Genomic DNA, 17,705 nt, shown 5'->3' with positions numbered 1-17,705 from the left:
GCTTAAGTGTTGCAAGTATTCTCTTAAAATGCGTCATGCAGCATTTTGGGAGGCCAAGGTTTGTGTATCACTTGAGGCCAGGAGTTTGAAAGCAGCGTGGCCAAAATGGTGAAACCCCATCTCCTCTAAAAATACAAAAATTACCTGGGCATGGTGGCGCATACCTGTAATCCCAGCTACTTGGGACACATAGCTTAAACCCAGGAGGCAGAGGTTGCAGTGATCGAGATAAAGCCCCTGCACTCTAGCCTGGGTGACAGAGCGAGACGTCATCTAAAAATAATAGTAATAATAAAATATGCAGTGTGATGCTAATCATTTCCCCGTGAGCTGTTCCTCTTCCTGGTCAATTTTGTATCACACTAAAAGGTGATCTCTTGAAGTTCTTGTGTATTTTCATCGTGTTTAGTGCAATACCGTAAACCCTTCATAACCCAATGGAATGCATATGAAATATCACTAGTGATGCTGGATGTGCTCCCAAAAAGCAGAGGGAAGTCATGTCATTACAAGGAAAAGTTGAATTGCTTGATCTGTACCATAGACTGAGGTCTGCACTGCAGTCGTCACCCTTTCTACAGATGATTCATCTTGTAAACAGACCACAACAAACTTGTATTATTGATAAATACAGCGTAGTACTGTAAATGTATCTTCTCTTCCTTATGATTTTCTTAATAACATTTTCTCTTCTCTGGCTTACTTTGTTGTAAGAATACAGTATACAACGCATATAACATACAAGTACTTGTCAATTGACTGTTTATGTCATCAGTAAGGCTTCCAGTCAACAGTAGGCTACTAGTAGTTACGTTTTTGAGTTGCTGGAGGGAGGCCAGGGAGGCAGCTGACGCTTCGATAACCACACAAAGCTTGTCCTCTAGTTGAGTGGCTGAGGTGACACTGTAGCCTAGGGCGCCGTTACCCAGCTCGGCTGCCACCAGAGAGGATGCTAGAGAGAGACCAACGACCATTGGGAGGAAGACTGCTCATCTGTCTCGGTGATTAGGGGAGGGTGGAAGGAGGGATAGAAGTTCGGCCTGTCCATATACCTCTAACTGCAGGACCAAGGTGACAGGCACACAAGGGAAAGGGAAGGAGGCATTAATAACTTTAGTTAAGGTTCCATTACACCATAAATATCCTCTTGGTGCTGTGTAGAGGGAGGATTTTACCTTTAATGTGGTGTTATAGCTGGGACTGGAGCTGCTGGCTGTCTCATGGCAGAGAGAAAAATTTTGAGGGTGTACTTGGAACAAGGGGATATCTGTTAAGATGGTGCCGGGTCCCATAGATGATTGTGACAGATTGAACCCGGACCTGAGGGGAACTGCAGCTAAGGGGGGAGTTGCTGAGAGCGGCACATAAAAAGCAGTTGGTGATATTCATATCTTTAGTTCAATTTAACATGTTGGCTCCCTGCTGTACTAGAGTCAACCAAGAGAAAGACTGAGAGGTGTTATCTGAGGGTTTGAATTGGTTAGTTAGGATAGCTTCATTTTACAGGATTGTATGGCTTACAGAACTGAGCTGTTCTATTGCTTCAGAGACAATGCGGGTATAGGACCGAAATATTAGCCATGTTCCCTGAGGGTGGCTCCAGGTATAATCTTCACAGGCTTTACCAGACACTCCTATATCCTAACGGCTGTGCCGGGGTCACAGATGCTGAGGGCTAAGGAACCATTGCTGAAGTGAGCGAGCATGCGGTTGGGACAGCTTGGAGGCTGTGGCTTGTGAATAACACAAGAGCTGTATGGGCACCCCCCCATAGTTTGTGTTGCACCAATGACAGTCCTTGGTTTGGTCATATAAAAAACACAGCCCATGCCAAAAGTGAAACCCATGATTGCCACCGAGTATGGTGCTTTTACCATGTGGGATGAAAATGGAGACAGTAGACTGACAGCTGCCTGTTTGGCAGTTTGCCTGTGCAAGATTATGGGTCCTGGTGGTGGGGCCCTCAGTCCAGGATTCCTGGGTTGCCAGGATCCTGCTTTGAGCTCTTGGAGGAGAATGCTGTCACCTGGCTGGAGAGGTGCTGCTGGGTGGGGGTCCTCTGGTCCCAGAACCACAGGGAGAGTGCAGTCCGTATGCTCCCTGAGTACTTGGTGCAGGAGAGAGAGAAATGAAAGGTAGGAGGCCAGTGGTGGCGGTCGTGCAGGGAGATTATGGGAAACCAGGAAAGGCCGGCCGTACAGCAATTCAAAGGGGCTCAGGCCCGTTGGCTCCCGTGGGGTGGCCCGGATATGGGCCAGGGCAAGAGGTAGGAGTGTGGGCCAAGAGAGTTTTACCTCAATAGCAAGTTTGGCTAAATGGTCTTTGAGGATGCCGTTGGCCTGTTCAACTTTACCCGATGACTGAGGATGGTAAGGGATGTGTAGTATCTAGATGTTGAGGGACTCGGCAACGAGCGGGACTACTTGGGCTGTAAATGCTGGACCATTGTCCAACTGGATGGTGGCAGGTAGGCCGAAGCGAGGGAGATTTCTTGTGTAAGAAATATCCCTAGCAAATAATTACCACTGTGAAGGCTAATACCATAGTCTTTGGTTACTTAAAATCTAAAGTCTTGTTATCTTTAGGCTTAAAAGAAATTTGTACTTGTAGTTTTGGGAGCAGATTCCCCCCCAAACAAAGGAACAGGGCAGCTGGGAAGATGTAAGAACTTGTGCCACACCTCTTGCCTTCCAGTGACATATTTTGATTGGCAAAAGGGTTTGTTTTTGTTCATTTTTACCTGATACTCCTATAACCACAATAGTAGTAGTGTAAGACAGTGACCCACCAGTTTGTATCACATCCCACCACTAGGTATTGCACGGGGGTAAACCGCATGATCTTTATAGACCGTTCTCCAGTCTGGACCAGGTTTTAGACTCTGGTTTAGCTATATCTTTTTCTTGCTCTCTTCCACGTCCTCCTCCATCCTTTCATTATCCCCGCTTTTCTTTCAACTAAGGCAGGTGCTAGTAAATCTGCCTTTTCCTTTGCCTCCAGCCTTGCCCTTCTCTTAGCCCTGGTCCTGTGCAGGGAGGGCACAAAGCAGCAGAGTGTCTGCAGCCCACGTGCCACCTTTCCAATGCTACTACAAAATTTGCAAGAAGCAAGAAATGGTCATTTATCAGAATGACAAATTTATTTTTATATTTTTTTAATATAAAGTGCTGCAGGCTCCATCGTTGCTCCTGGGCATCTCAGGTTTCAATGTTCCTGGACCTCAGGGCCTTCGTCCTCTCCAATCTAAATGCAGAGACATTTGACATGAACATGTTTTGCAAAATGCAATACGTTCTTATTGACTCTGGTCACCCTGCTGTGCACTAGAGTCAAAACCTCTTCCTCCTGTCTAGACTTTGGTCCTTTGACCAATACCCCCCCATTCCCTCCCTCTGCCACTCTCCGGCCCCGGATCACCATCCATCTACTGGCTACTTCAATGGGGTCAACTTGTTTAGATCAACACTTGCGGGGCATCACGTGGAATTGGTCTCTCTGAGGTGGTGGAGATGCTGAGTAGTGGGATTTCCTCATTCCACGGTACACACATCTATCTAATCCTCACACTGCACCCCATGAATGTACAAGTATGATTTGCCAATTAAAACAATACTAATAAAGACAGAATAAATATAGTAAAATGCAAGAAGTGCGGCTTCACCGCCCACCTACTTACTTTTTCTCTTGGGTGGGCCCTCTTACTCTGCCTCTTGGGTGGACAGAGGCAGCAACAGCATCTCCTTATTATGGCAATGCACCTTCGGGCAGCCCTGCGGCAGCTCCAGCCTCTTGTTGGCTGGGTCAACACAGCCTCGGGCTGCCCAGCTTGGAGGACGCTGCCTTCGTGTCCCGGTTGTTGAGCCACGGTGCTCTGGGTGGTGATCTGGGTGGAGGCGGCCATGAGGTTATGCGGGAGGGCTGGTTGAGCCAAAGTTTCTAAATTTTCACTGCCGGTGGAGCACTTGGTGGAGGCTGCAGACACGAGGTCACGCTGGGGGGCTTGGTCTGCCAAGGTTTCTAAAGCACCACCACCGCCTATGGCGCTTACAGTGGAGGAGGCCACACGGTCACACTGGAGGGCTTGCCGTGCCAAGTTTTCTACATCTCCACAATTGCGCTCGATGGTCAGGGAGGCCATGGGGGCATGCTGGGGGTCTGACTTCCTGTGAAGGCCGGCAGGTGAACTGGAAATCTCAGTGACTAAACATGTAGGATCCCCAGGAGCAAGAGACTGTGGAGTGGTAATGGATGGCTTTTTTTCTCCATCTAAAATACGGTAGGTGGCCATGGGATAATTAAAGACGTTGTCTTTGATTGCCTTTACGATGTTTTCTGGCTTCAATCCCATGGCCACCAAGAGCCTTATGGTCTCACAGTTCGGGTGGTCTTCAATTGGCTCTTCATACGTCGCTGGAGGCAAGTCCTGGCCGTTGTTCACCCACGGGTCCCTCAAGACTTTGTCTACTGTCGGCCGCTCATTGGGATTAGATATTAAAAGGTTTTTAATTAGGCTTTTTAGACCTTCTGAAAAAGAGTGCCGAATAACATACTGGCCAGATAGAATGAGGGATATCAGTTGGAAACGACTCACTGCGAAGAAGGGCAGACTGTTGGACACCATCTGGTATAACGTGACGCCTAGGCTCCATATGTCCATGGCGGGACATTCATAGCCCTGGGCCCCAAAGAGTTCTGGGGCCATGTAGGGGAGGGTCCCATGACCTGCTCTCAGCCTCTGCCCCTCATGATAAATCGTGGCTGATCCAAAATCGGAAATTTTGATATGTCCTTTGCCATCTAACAGCATGTTGTCAGGTTTTATGTCTCGGTGAGCGATTTTTCTTTTGTGGAGGTACCTCACGGCGGACAGCATTTGTTGGAACATGCCTCGGGCCTCCTCCTCCTCCATGATGTTTTTTTCGAGCCAGTCGGCCAGGCTTCCTCCTTCTGCGTATTCTAATACCAGCTGGCACGCCTCTCTGGTATTAATGATCTGGTAAAGCCGAATGATGTTACTGTGGCTCACCGACTTTAAAATAGTCGTCTCTCTGTGGCTAGAGAGGAGGCCGGTTTTGTTGATTGTTTTCACCGCCACCCGGGTGCCAGTTATTAAATGCCGGGCCAGCGTGACCTCGCCAAAGGCACCACGGCCTATGAATTTCAGTATTTGATAGTAAGGTGGCCGCAGGGCAGGTGAGGTGGAGGCCAAGCCCTGCCTCATGGTGCCTACTTTGTCTACACTAACTATATACAAGTAACTACTCTAACTCTACAGTAAACAACACTACTTACTATCCCAAATACACTAAAACACTAAGCAATACTAACTATATTAACTATGCTAACAACGCTACCCAGAAAAAACAACGCCCCTCCCACAAAAACTCCCCCCACCACCCCAAACAACTCGTAATCGCTAAGCTGGTCTGAGTCCACAGGTCACCAAAAAAGCTTCCAGGGATTTCTCAGACCAAAAACCATGACCCAGCCAGGGCCTTATATAGGCCTGTCTGTTATGACATCACAAAGGCTTTTCATGAGCTCAGAGCAAAGCAGGGGCCAATCATGGCTGGGGATCTTTCACAGAGGTTTTCTCTCTTGGTCCCCAAAACATCTTCCTTTTTTAAAAAGTAAGTGCTTTTTGTCTAGATGGATTATAGAGATTGATATTTCGTTTCCCAGCTATTTAAACTGGTACAACGCTTCAACAGCATTTTCATTTGTAGTTTCTTTTTCTATATTTATTGTACACTTAAGTTCTGGGGTACATGTGTAGATTGTGCAGGTTTGTTACATAGGTTTAACGTGCCATGGTGGTTTTCAATCATTTGTAATTTCAAAATCTGAAATAGCTTTTGGATTTTGAAGATCTCCTAATGTCTACATGCAACATATTCAATTCCTCTTCTTTCATCTCTCAATGGTTGATGTCAACCATTGAGAAGGGAGAGAGTATTTTTTTTTTCCTTGTAGGGTTTTTCCTTCCTCATGTGGTTGAGATTATGTAATGGACACAGAGGAAACAGACATACCCTACCCTCCATGAGCCCATAGCCTCTTCAGGAAGGCCCCCCCAGCCATGAAGCTCCTTCAGCATGAGAAGCACCAGGTGAAGTGGGGCCAGAGAACAGTGGCCTGGGCCTCAGGTCAGCGCTGGTGAGGGAAGAAGCGGGGCTCTCTGGAGGCCAGTGTGCTGAGCCCTGCGGTGTGAGGAGGGGTCGCCTAAGTGAGTAGGGACAAGGGCAGGAGGGTAGCCTCTGTGAAGGCCCAGGATGATCGAGGGTGGCTCTCTGGAGGGATGCACTAGTCTGAACGAGTGACAGGGGCCAGGTTGGGAGGGATTGAGTCCCGCTGCTCACAGCAACCCCCCAACCAGTCTACATCTCTGCAGCTCTCTCACCACCTTCCCTACTTCATTGATCTCCATTGCACTTAGCAACATCTGACATTTGCATATTTCACTTGCATATTTCTTTGTCAGACTCTTGCATATAAACTTCACGAAAGCAAGTGTTTTACATGTTTTATTTACAGTGGTATCCACAGTACCTAGGACAATGGATAGATACATAGAGGACACTCGACTAATATTTCTAATATTTCAATGAATAAATGAATGTTTGAATGAGAAGAAAACTCAGTATCAGAGTGAAACAAACAAGAAATTACTAAAGTGAATTGATTAGAGTTTTTTGGGGGAAATTTTCTCATTCCCGGGACGTGGCGTGTGCACGTACACACAGCCAAGTAAATGCTATGGTGAAATTAGACTTACTTTCTTACATCTTCAGGCTGTCTCATAAAGTATTTGAGACTCTAGGTTTTTAGCAATAAACTTGCTGATGCAGTTGAGTTATAATATGGCAGAATGGATTTGGGCACTAGTGTTATGCTTGAAATGTAACAATGCGGTTGGTTTCTAAAGGAGTAGTTGGTGACATGGTGAAATCACTGCTTGCCCTGATAGGATAGGGTCAGCAGCCCCTGTGATCTAGCCATGTTGATAAGGATAAGGATTCCACCCAGTTGTTTTCTTTAGGGAGCTGCCCTGGCTATCTCCCTATAAGAGCCTAAAGAAACAGTACAAGCAGCTACCATTGCACCAGCCAGGACTGCTCCTGGAAATGCCATCTCCCACTGGGCAATAAAGGACTCCACTTTTTTCAGGATCTGCCTGTGCCCAACCCTTATCTAGAATGGAAAGAAACCATAACCCATAATTTCCCCCGAGGATTCCAACACTTCCCCACTCACTCCCCTATGAGTCTCAGGAAGACAGGTTTGTTTTCCTGTGAGAATCCGTGTCTCTTTGCAAAAGGTCTGTTTTCCCAAACGAAAAGGAATTTGCTTCAGTTCTGCTTCTGGAACTAGAAAGCCAGGTCTTCAGCAAACTATTGTACAAAGGGATAAAGTCACAGTTGCCATGACCTCAAAGTAACATCAACAAATACTTACTGGGTGTAGGACATTGTGCTAGCTGCCGTGAGGGAAGAAGAATGGATATCTTTCCAAAGATCTTAAGAGATACTGACTCATTTTCCATTAAAAACTAATTACTTGGCCAAGCATTGTGGTTCATGCCTGTAATCCCAGCACTTTGAGAGGCCAAGACAGGAAGATCCCTTGAGCTTAGTTCAAGACCAGCCTGGGCAACATGGTGAAACCCCATCTTTACAAAAAATACAAAATTTAGCCAGACTTGGTGACTTGTGCCTGTGGTCCCAGCTACTTCAGATGCTGGGATGGATGGATCACTTGATCCAGGGAGCTAGAGGTTGTAGTGAGCTGAGATTGTGCCACTGCACTCTATCCTGGATGACAGAACAAGGCCCTATCTCAAAAAACAAAATATACTAAGCACTGAGCTCTGTGAGGTCGTCAGTATCATCAAGAGGCTTAGCTTTGTATGAGCTCCATTTTGAGAACCTGGGAGGGTTGAGTCTGTGCCAATATCCTGCTGTGCTGCGGGATGGAGCCAAGCCTTGACCTTTTGGGTCGCCACCAGAATAAAGCTGCAGATAGAAAATGTGGGGGAGGGGGGAGAGTGGAAGAAGGAATCTCAGAGGGGAAGAAAGGACCTCCAGCTTCAAATTGAGACAATTTTACAAAAATGTAATGAAGGCTATGCACCACATTCAGGTGTATTCCAGATCAGGGGTTGGCAAACCGTGACCCACCCCAGCTTTTGTATGTACCGTTTGATGGGAAGGCAGCCACAATTCATTTTTTTTTTTGTTATCTATGATGCTTTTGTGCTTCAGAAGTAGAGCTGAGCAGTTATGATACATACCGTATGGCCGAAAAGTTAAAACTATTTACTATCTGGTCCTTTACAGAAAAAGTTTACCAACCTTTGGTTTTGAACATGAACAAGAGTTCTGCCAGTGTGACGTGTACTTTTGTTCAGACGAGTAAGGTTACTCCAGGGATTTCCAGCTGTTTCCTTCCTACCTATTCCCCCTCATTGAAATTGCCTGTAATTCCCCCAGCTGCACTCTCCTGTAACATTAGGCCGAGAGACGGAAGGCTGTGTGCACTTGGAGCTACACACATCTGTGCTCCAAGGGGAGATTAACACCAGCTTCCTTTTTTAAGACAGGGTCTTGCTCTGTCACCCAGGCTGGAGTGCAACGGCATAATCATGGCTCATTGTAGCCTCAAACTCCTGGGCTCAAACAATCCTCCCACCTCAATCTCCCGAGCAGCTAGGACTACAGGCATGCACCACCATACTGGGATAATTTTTAAATTTTTTTCTAGAGACAAGGTCTCACTGTGTTGCTCAGGCTGGTCTGGAACTCCTGAGCTCAAACAATCCTTCTGCCTTGGCCTCCCAAGGTGCAGGTATACAGGTATGGGCCACCGTGCCTGGCCAACACCAGCTTCTTTAGAAATGAAAGACCATGTGAATACATTTTAAGAAAAGCAGTTTCCTGTATTCTTCTGTAAACATTGAGAATTTATTTTATTTTTCCTCCAATGGCCTATGTGTTTGATCAATAATCACAGTAATTTTCATAACATTGTATGGTTTGGCATGACGTAAGTAAAAATAAACCCAGAAGCCATCATTCTCAGCAAACTAACACAGGCACAGAAAACCAAACACCGTATGTTCTCACTTAGAAGTGGAAGTTGAACGAAGAGAACACATGGACACAGAGAGGGGACCAACACACACCAGGGCCTGTCGGAGGTAGGGGGCGAGGGGAGGGAGAGCATTGGGACAAATAGTATTGTAACCGAGGTTTAAAACCTAGATGATGGGTTGACAGGTACACCAAGCCACCACGGCACACATGTATCTATGTAACAAACCTACACATTCTGCACTTGTATTCCGGAACTTAAAATAAAAATAGCTAACATGTATTGAGCTCTTACTAAATGCCAGTCCCCATTCTAAGAGTTTTATGTGAGCTGTCCTATTGAATCCTCATTATTGCCGCAAGAGATAAGGACTCTCATCACCGTCATTTTACAGATGAGCAAACTGGGGAGGAGAGGGGTTAAGTAATTTGCCCATGGTCAGACACACAGTAAGTAGAGAAGCAGGGTTTCAAACCACTCCTGCGCCATGACCTTGGCCACTACATTCTGTACGGCTTGCCTCAAGAAATGTGAAAATAAACAACTAAAAAATCTAATTGGGAAGTAAATTCTCATCAGACATTCAACATTTAAGTATTTGTCAAGTGCTAATACCAAATGCTAATATGGAAGGACAATGTTAATTTTTATCTACATTGATCTATGATTTTTCAGATAAATATCTTGAAACTAAATTTTTAAAACCTGTAACTTTTAGTAATTTCTATTCTCTTCTGGGTCTTTATTGGACTTTGATTTCTTTCTTTCTTTTTTATTGGGAAGCATTTCTACATCATTCTTATCAAACTCAACTATATAAGATTGTCATAAACTAGTGATTTTCTTCTCATTACATCTGAAACACAGTGAGAAAAAGCAAGATCACTACAATCTTTGTTTTTATATTTTATTTAACTATATTTGCCAAGATACTTGCAAAGCCCGTGGAGGTCTAGGAACAACATCTCCAGTCAACAATGTTTCTTTTCTTGCCCTTCAATCTCTAGTGATTGATCAGGGGCCTCCAAGTAGCAAGTTCTTCTTTGTTTGGGGAAGGGATCAGTGAACAATGTAACTCATTCCTGACATTTCAGTTAACAACTTTGAAAGAAAAGGTTTTTAAAATCCAATGAAACTCCTAAAAAATAATTGACTTTGCTTCTGCCCCCATGTTCTCCTCCAAAGAATCACACCTGAAAGTTTCCAATGATTCCACCAGCGAATTTCCCTCCTGTTTTAATTAACATTGTAGGGTGGAGGTCCTATACGCTGGAGACTTTTATATCTGTGTTTGATGTTACAACAAATAGAATTTGAAAATATATATATATATTTTTTGAGACGGAGTCTTGCTCTGTCGCCAGGCTGGAGCACAGTGGCGCAGTCTTGGCTCACTGCAACCTCCACTTCCTGGGTTCAAGCAATTCTTCTGCCTCAGCCTCTCAAGTAGCGGGGACTACAGATGGGTGCCAAATGCCTGGCTAATTTTTGTATTTTTAGTAGAGCTAGGGCTTCTCCATGTTGACCAGGCTGGTCTTGAACTCCTGACCTCAGGTGATCCATCTGCTTTGGCCTCCCAACGTGCTGGGATTCCAGGCATGAGCCACTTTGCCCAGCCAGATTCAATGCACTCTCTATTAAAATACCACTGGTATTCTTCATGCAAATAGCAAAAAATGACCGGGTGCATGGTGGCTCATATCTGTAATCCCGGCACTTTGGGAGGCCGAGGTGGATGGATCACTTGAGGTCAGGAGTTCAAGAGCAGCCTGGCCAACATGGTGAAACCCTGTCTCTACTAAAAATACAGAAATTAGCCAGGCATGATGGCGTGCCTGCTTGTAGTCCCAGCTACTTGGGAAGCTGAGGTGGGAGAATCACTTGAACCCAGGAGGTGGAGGTTGCAGTGAGCTGAGATTGTGCCACTGCACTCCAGCCTGGGCAACAGGGTGAGACTCCAGTCCCCCCCCGACCAACCCCCCGTCAAAGAAACAAGAGAAAGATATATTGTTCAGCATGGTGACTATAATTAATGAAGAAATATATTGAAAAATACAGACTAGTTCGAAGGTAATGAGTTACCGCAACTGGTTGTTGAGTCAATTGTGTATTGAACTTTTTGTTCTACTCTTTCCCTGCTTCTTACTGCTGCATTTGACTAGTCTTAAAGAGAAGGAGAAAAGAAAAATAAAGAAAAATACATAGAGGACATTCATTGTTTCCACTACAAAAATGAAAAATAACTGTGAAGTAGTGCTTTTGATGATTCACCAATGAATGTATACTTGAAATGTTTTCTTTCAAAAAGCAAAAAAAAACAAAAAAGAAATGTTGTACATGATAAATACATAGTTTTTTTGTCAGTTTGAAACATTTAGAAATTAAAGAATAGATAATGTGAAACACAAAGCTATTTATGTAGGTAGTTTAAAATTTTTTTTTTTTTAATTTTTTATTGGATTTTAGGTTTTGGGGTACATGAGCAGAGCATGCAAGACAGTTGCCTAGGAACACACATGGCAGTGTGCTTTTCTTTCCTTCTCCCCTTCACCCACATTTGGCATTTCTCCCCAGGCTATCCATCCCCACCTCCCCCTCCCACTGGCCCTCCCCTTTTCCCCCCAATAGACCTCAGTGTTTAGTACTCCCCTTTCTGTGTCCCTGTGTTCTCATTTTTCATCACCCGCCTATGAGTGAGAATATGTGGTGTTTCATTTTCTGTTCTTGTGTCAGTTTGCTGAGGATGATGTTCTCCAGATTCATCCATGTCCCTACAAACGACACAAACTCATCATTTCTGATTGCTGCATAATATTCCATGGTGTATATGTGCCACATTTTTCCAATCCAGCCTATTATCAATGGGCATTTGGGTTGATTCCAGATCTTTGCTATTGTAAACAGTGCTGCAATGAACATTCGTGTACATGTGTCCTTGTAGTAGAACGATTTATAGTCTTTTGGATATATACCCAGTAATGGGATTGCTGGGTCAAATGGAATTTCTATTTCTAAGGCCTTGAGGAATCGCCACACCGTCTTCCACAATGGTTGAACTAATTTACACTCCCACCAACAGTGTAAAAGTGTTCCTTTTTCTCCACATCCTCTCCAGCATCTGTTGTCTCCAGATTTTTTAATGATCGCCATTCTAACTGGCGTGAGATGGTATCTCAATGTGGTTTTGATTTGCATCTCTCTGATGACCAGTGATGATGAGCATTTTTTCATATGATTGTTGGCCTCATCTATGTCTTCTTTCGTAAAGTGTCTGTTCATATCCTTTGCCCACTTTTGAATGGTCTTGTTTGTTTTTTTCCTGTAAATCTGTTTGAGTTCTTTGTAAATTCTGGATATCAGCCCTTTGTCAGATGGGTAAACTGCAAACATTTTTTCCCATTCTGTTGGTTGCCAATTCACTCTAGTGACTGTTTCTTTTGCCATGCAGAAGCTGTGGAGTTTCATTAGGTCCCATTTGTCTATTTTGGCTTTTGTTGCCAATGCTTTTGGTGTTTTGTTCATGAAGTCCTTGCCTACTCCTATGTCCTGGATAGTTTTGCCTAGATTTCCTTCTAGGGTTTTTATGGTGCCAGGTCTTATGTTTAAGTCTTTAATCCATCTGGAGTTAATTTTAGTGTAAGGTGTCAGGAAGGGGTCCAGTTTCTGCTTTCTGCACATGGCTAGCCAGTTTTCCCAACACCATTTGTTAAACAGGGAATCCTTTCCCCCGTGCTTGTTTTTGTCAGGTTTGTCAAAGATTGTATAGTTGTAGATATGTTGTGTTGCCTCCGGTGCCTCTGTTTTGTTCCATTGGTCTATATCTCTGTTTTGGTACCAGTACCATGCTGTTTTGATTACTGTAGCCTTGTAGTATAGTTTGAAATCCGGTAGTGTGATGCCCCCCGCTGTGTTCTTTTTGCTTAGAATTGACTTGGCTATGTGGGCTCTCTTTTGGTTCCATATGAAGTTCATGGTGGTTTCTCCAGTTCTGTGAAGAAAGTCAATGGTAGCTTGATGGGGATAGCGTTGATTCTGTAAATTACTTTGGGCAGTATAGCCATTTTCACGATGTTAATTCTTCCTAACCATGAACATGGAATGTTTCTCCATCTGTTTGTGTCCTCTCTGATTTCGTTGAGCAGTGGTTTGTAGTTCTCCTTGAAGAGGTCCCTTACATTCCTTGTGAGTTGTATTCCAAGGTATTTTATTCTTTTTGTAGCAATTGTGAATGGCAGTTCGTTCTTGATTTGGCTTTCTTTAAGTCTGTTATTGGTGTAGACGAATGCTTGTGATTTTTGCACATTGATTTTATATCCTGAGACTTTGCTGAAGTTGCTTATCAGTTTCAGGAGTTTTTGGGCTTAGGTGATGGGGTCTTCTAGGTATACTATCATGTCATCTGCAGATAGAGACAATTTGGCTTCCACCTTTCCTGTTTGAATACCCTTTATTTTTTTTTCTTGCCTGATTGCTCTGGCTAGAACTTCCAGAACTATATTGAGTAGGAGTGGTGACAGAGGGCATCCTTGTCTAGTGCCAGATTTCAAAGGGAATGCTTCCAGTTTTTGCCCATTCAGTATGATATTGGCTGTTGGTTTGTCATAAATAGCTTTTATTACTTTGAGATACGTTCCATCGATACCGAGTTTATTGAGGGTTTTTAACATAAAGGGCTGTTGAATTTTGTCGAATGCCTTCTCTGCGTCAATTGAGGTAATCATGTGGTTTTTGTTTTTGGTTCTGTTTATGTGGTGAATTACGTTTATAGACTTGCGTGTGTTGAACCAGCCTTGCATCCCCGGGATGAATCCTACTTGATCATGGTGAATAAGTTTTTTGATTTGCTGTTGCATTCGGCTTGCCAATATTTTATTGAAGATTTTTTCATCTACGTTCATCATGGATATTGGCCTGAAGTTTTCTTTTCTTGTTGGGTCTTTGCCGGGTTTTGGTATCAGAATGATGTTGGTCTTGTAAAATGATTTGGGAAGTATTCCCTCTTTTTGGACTGTTTGAAATAGTTTTAGAAGGAATGCAACCAGCTCCTCTTTGTGTGTCTGGTAGAATTCGGCTGTGAACCCGTCTGGACCTGGGCTTTTTTTGTGTGGTAGGCTCTTAATTGCTGCCTCGACTTCTGCCCTTGTTATTGGTCTATTCATAGTTTCAGCTTCCTCCTGGTTTAGGCTTGGGAGGATGCAGGAGTCCAGGAATTTATCCATTTCTTCCAGGTTTACTAGTTTATGTGCATAGAGTTGTTTGTAATATTCTCTGATGATGGTTTGAATTTCTGTGGAATCTGTGGTGATTTCCCCTTTATCATTTTTTTATTGCATCTATTTGGTTGTTCTCTCTTTTCCTTTTAATCAATCTGGCTAGTGGTCTATTTTGTTGATCTTTTCAAAAAACCAGCTCTTGGATTTATTGATTTTTTGAAGGGTTTTTCGTGTCTCAATCTCCTTCAGTTGAGCTCTGATCTTAGTTATTTCTTGTCTTCTGCTGGGTTTTGAGTTTTTTTGATCTTGCTCCTCTAGCTCTTTCAATTTTGACGATAGGGTGTCAATTTTGGATCTCTCCATCCTCCTCATATGGGCACTTATTGCTATATACTTTCCTCTAGAGACTGCTTTAAATGTGTCCCAGAGGTTCTGGCCTGTTGTGTCTTCGTTCTCATTGGTTTCGAAGAACTTCTTTATTTCTGACTTCATTTCATTGTTTACCCAGTCAACATTCAAGAGCCAGTTGTTCAGTTTCCATGAAGCTGTGCAGTTCTGGGTCGGTTTCTGTATTCTGAGTTCTAACTTGATTGCACTATGGTCTGAGAGGCTGTTTGTTATGATTTCAGTTGTTTTGCATTTGTTGAGCAGTGCTTTACTTCCAATTATGTGGTCAATTTTTGAGTATGTGTGATGTGGTGCTGAGAAGAATGTATATTCTGTGGATTTGGGGTGGAGAGTTCTGTAAATGTCTATCAGGTTTGCTTGCTCCAGGTCTGAGTTCAAGCCCTGGATATCCTTGTTGATTTTCTGTCTGGTTGATCTGTCTAATATTGACAGTGGAGTGTTAAAGTCTCCCACTATTATTGTGTGGGAGTCTAAGTCTCTTTGTAAGTCACTAAGAACTTGCCTTATGTATCTGAGTGCTCCTGCATTGGGTCCATATATGTTCAGGATCGTTAGCTCTTCTTGTTGTATCGATCCTTTTACCATTATGTAATGGCCTTCTTTGTCTCTTTTGATCTTTGTTGCTTTAAAGTCTATTTTATCAGAGATGAGAATTGCAACTCCTGCTTTTTTTTGCTCTCCATTTGCTTGGTAAATCTTCCTCCATCCCTTTATTTTGAGCCTTTGTGTATCCTTGCATGTGAGATGGGTTTCCTGGATACAGCACACTGATGGGTTTTGTATTTTTATCCAATTTGCCAGTCTGTGTTTTTTGATTGGTGCATTTAGTCCATTTACATTTAGGGTTAATATTGTTATGTGTGAATTTGATACTGCCATTTTGATGCTAAGTGGCTGTTTTGCCTGTTAGTTGTAGATTCTTCATTATGTTGATGCTCTTCAGCATTTAGTGTGATTTTGGAATGGCTGGTACTGGTTGTTCCTTTCTATGTGTAGTGCCTCTTTTAGGAGCTCTTGTAAAGCAGGCCTCGTGGTGACAAAAATCTCTGAGTACTTGCTTGTTCGCAAAGGATTTTATTTTTCCTTCACTTTTGAAGCTCAGTTTGGCTGGATATGAAATTCTGGATTGAAAGTTCTTTTCTTTAAGAATGTTGAATATTGGCCCCCACTCTCTTCTGGCTTGTAGTGTTTCTGCCGAGAGATCTGCTGTGAGTCTGATGGGCTTCCCTTTGTGGGTAACTCGATCTTTCTTTCTGGCTGCCCTTAGTATTTTCTCCTTTATTTCAACCTTGTTGCATCTGACGATTATGTGCCTTGGGGTTGCTCTTCTTGCAGAATATTTTTGTGGTGTTCTTTGTATTTCCTGCATTTGAGTGTTGGCCTGTCTTGCTAGGTGGGGGAAGTTTTCCTGGATGATGTCCTGAAGAGTATTTTCCAGCTTGGATTCATTCTCTTCATCCCCTTCTGGTACACCTATCAAACGTAGGTTAGGTCTTTTCACATAGTCCCACATTTCTTGGAGACTTTGTTCATTCCTTTTTGCGCTTTTTTCTCTAATCTTGGTTTCTCGTTTAATTTCATTGAGTTGGTCTTCGACTTCAGATATTCTTTCTTCTGCTTGGTCAATTCGGCTATTGAAACTTGTGCATGCTTCGCAAAGTTCTCGTATTGTGTTTTTCAGCTCCTTTAATTCATTCATATTCCTCTCTAAGTTATCCATTCTTGTTATCATTTCCTCATATCTTTTTTTAAGTTCCTTAGTTTCTTTGCATTGATTTAATACATGTTCTTTTAGCTCACAAAAGTTTCTCATTATCCACCTTCTGAAGTCTAATTCCGTCATTTCGTCACAGTCATTCTCCGTCCAGCTTTGTTCCCTTTTTGGGGAGGAGTTTTGGTCCTTTCTAGGAGGCGAGGTGTTCTGGTTTCGGGTGTTTTCCTCCTTTTTTCGCTGGGTTCTTCCCATCTTTGTGGGTTTATCCGCTTGTCGTCTGCGTAGTTGCTGACTTTTCGATTGGGTCTCTGAGTGGACACCCAGATTGTTGATGATGACGTATTTCTGTTACTTGGTTTTCCTTCTACCAGCCTAGCCCCTTTGCTGTACGACTGCTGAGGTCCACTCCAGGCCCTGCTTGTCTGGGGTGCACCTCTAGCAGCTGTGGCACAGTGAGGGATGCTACCCGTTTGTTTTTCTGCTATCTTTGTCCCAGGATGATGCCTGCCAAATGTCAGTCTTTTGGATATAGAGGGGTCAGGGAGCTGCTTGAGGAGACAGCTCCTAAAAAGGAGCTCAATTTCTGAGCTGTGAGCTCTGTTGTTCATTCAGGGCTGTTAGGCTGCTATGTTTGATTCTGCTGCAACAGAGCTCATTTAAAAAACCCTTTTTTTCTCAAATGCTCTGTGTTGGGGGGGTTCGGGCTTTATTTTTCGATGTTCGTTGAGGTGTCCTGCCCAGCTAGGAGGCAGACTAGCCACTGTTTGCCTGCCGAGTCTCCGCCCTGCTGTTGTGTGATTCGCCCTGTTCCTGCAGGCTCTGCTGTGGTCTCCGCCACGCCCTGCGGCGGAGTCTCTTCCTTGTAGCGTGTTGCCTCGGCAACGGCAGGCTGCGTCAGCAGTGGGCGTGTATCTCAGTAGGGACGGGTTGCCTCGGCAATGGGAGGCTGCCTCAGCAGTGGGCGTGTATCTCAGTAGGGACGGGTTGCCTTGGCAATGGCTGACTGCGTCAGCAGTGTGCGTGTATCTCAGTTGGGGCGGGTTGCCTCGGTAGTGGTGGACGCCCCTCCCCCACAGAGTGTCTTGGACCGTCTGCTCGGGATAGTTTGAAAACGCGGTTTTGTTTGGCCCACTGGGTACCCCGAACGCTCTGTCTCTGCAATCCCCTGGGCTGGCCTACTGTCCAAGTCTCGTTCAGTCTCAAGTCCAGCCCTCTCAAGTCTCAGGTTGCCGGTTCAACAGGGCACCCAGAGAAGCGCGCCCTCTGGGGATTGCTGGGTA

At 44.2% G+C, this 17,705-nt stretch overlaps 2 protein-coding genes across 2 annotated transcripts in view; one reads left to right on the top strand and one right to left on the bottom strand.

The window, feature by feature from the left end:
* LOC108590053 (uncharacterized) overlaps positions 1–17,705 on the top strand; it is a 67,242-nt gene that overhangs the window by 35,795 nt on the left and 13,742 nt on the right. The window lies entirely within an intron of this gene.
* On the bottom strand, positions 1,745–5,472 carry LOC118152788 (serine/threonine-protein kinase MARK2-like). The gene is made up of 2 exons (XM_035294977.3): positions 3,677–5,472; positions 1,745–3,243 (listed from the first exon to the last, which is right to left on the bottom strand). The coding sequence occupies exons 1-2, from the start codon at positions 5,219–5,221 to the stop codon at positions 3,205–3,207; spliced, it is 1,584 nt and encodes a 527-aa protein (XP_035150868.2). The 5' UTR covers positions 5,222–5,472; the 3' UTR covers positions 1,745–3,204.

This window comes from Callithrix jacchus, chromosome 4 (genome assembly GCF_049354715.1).
Source record: "Callithrix jacchus isolate 240 chromosome 4, calJac240_pri, whole genome shotgun sequence".
Classification (NCBI taxonomy): domain Eukaryota; kingdom Metazoa; phylum Chordata; class Mammalia; order Primates; family Cebidae; genus Callithrix; species Callithrix jacchus.
Note: the sequence above shows the minus strand (reverse complement) of the source record. Positions and strands in the feature narration are given on the sequence as shown.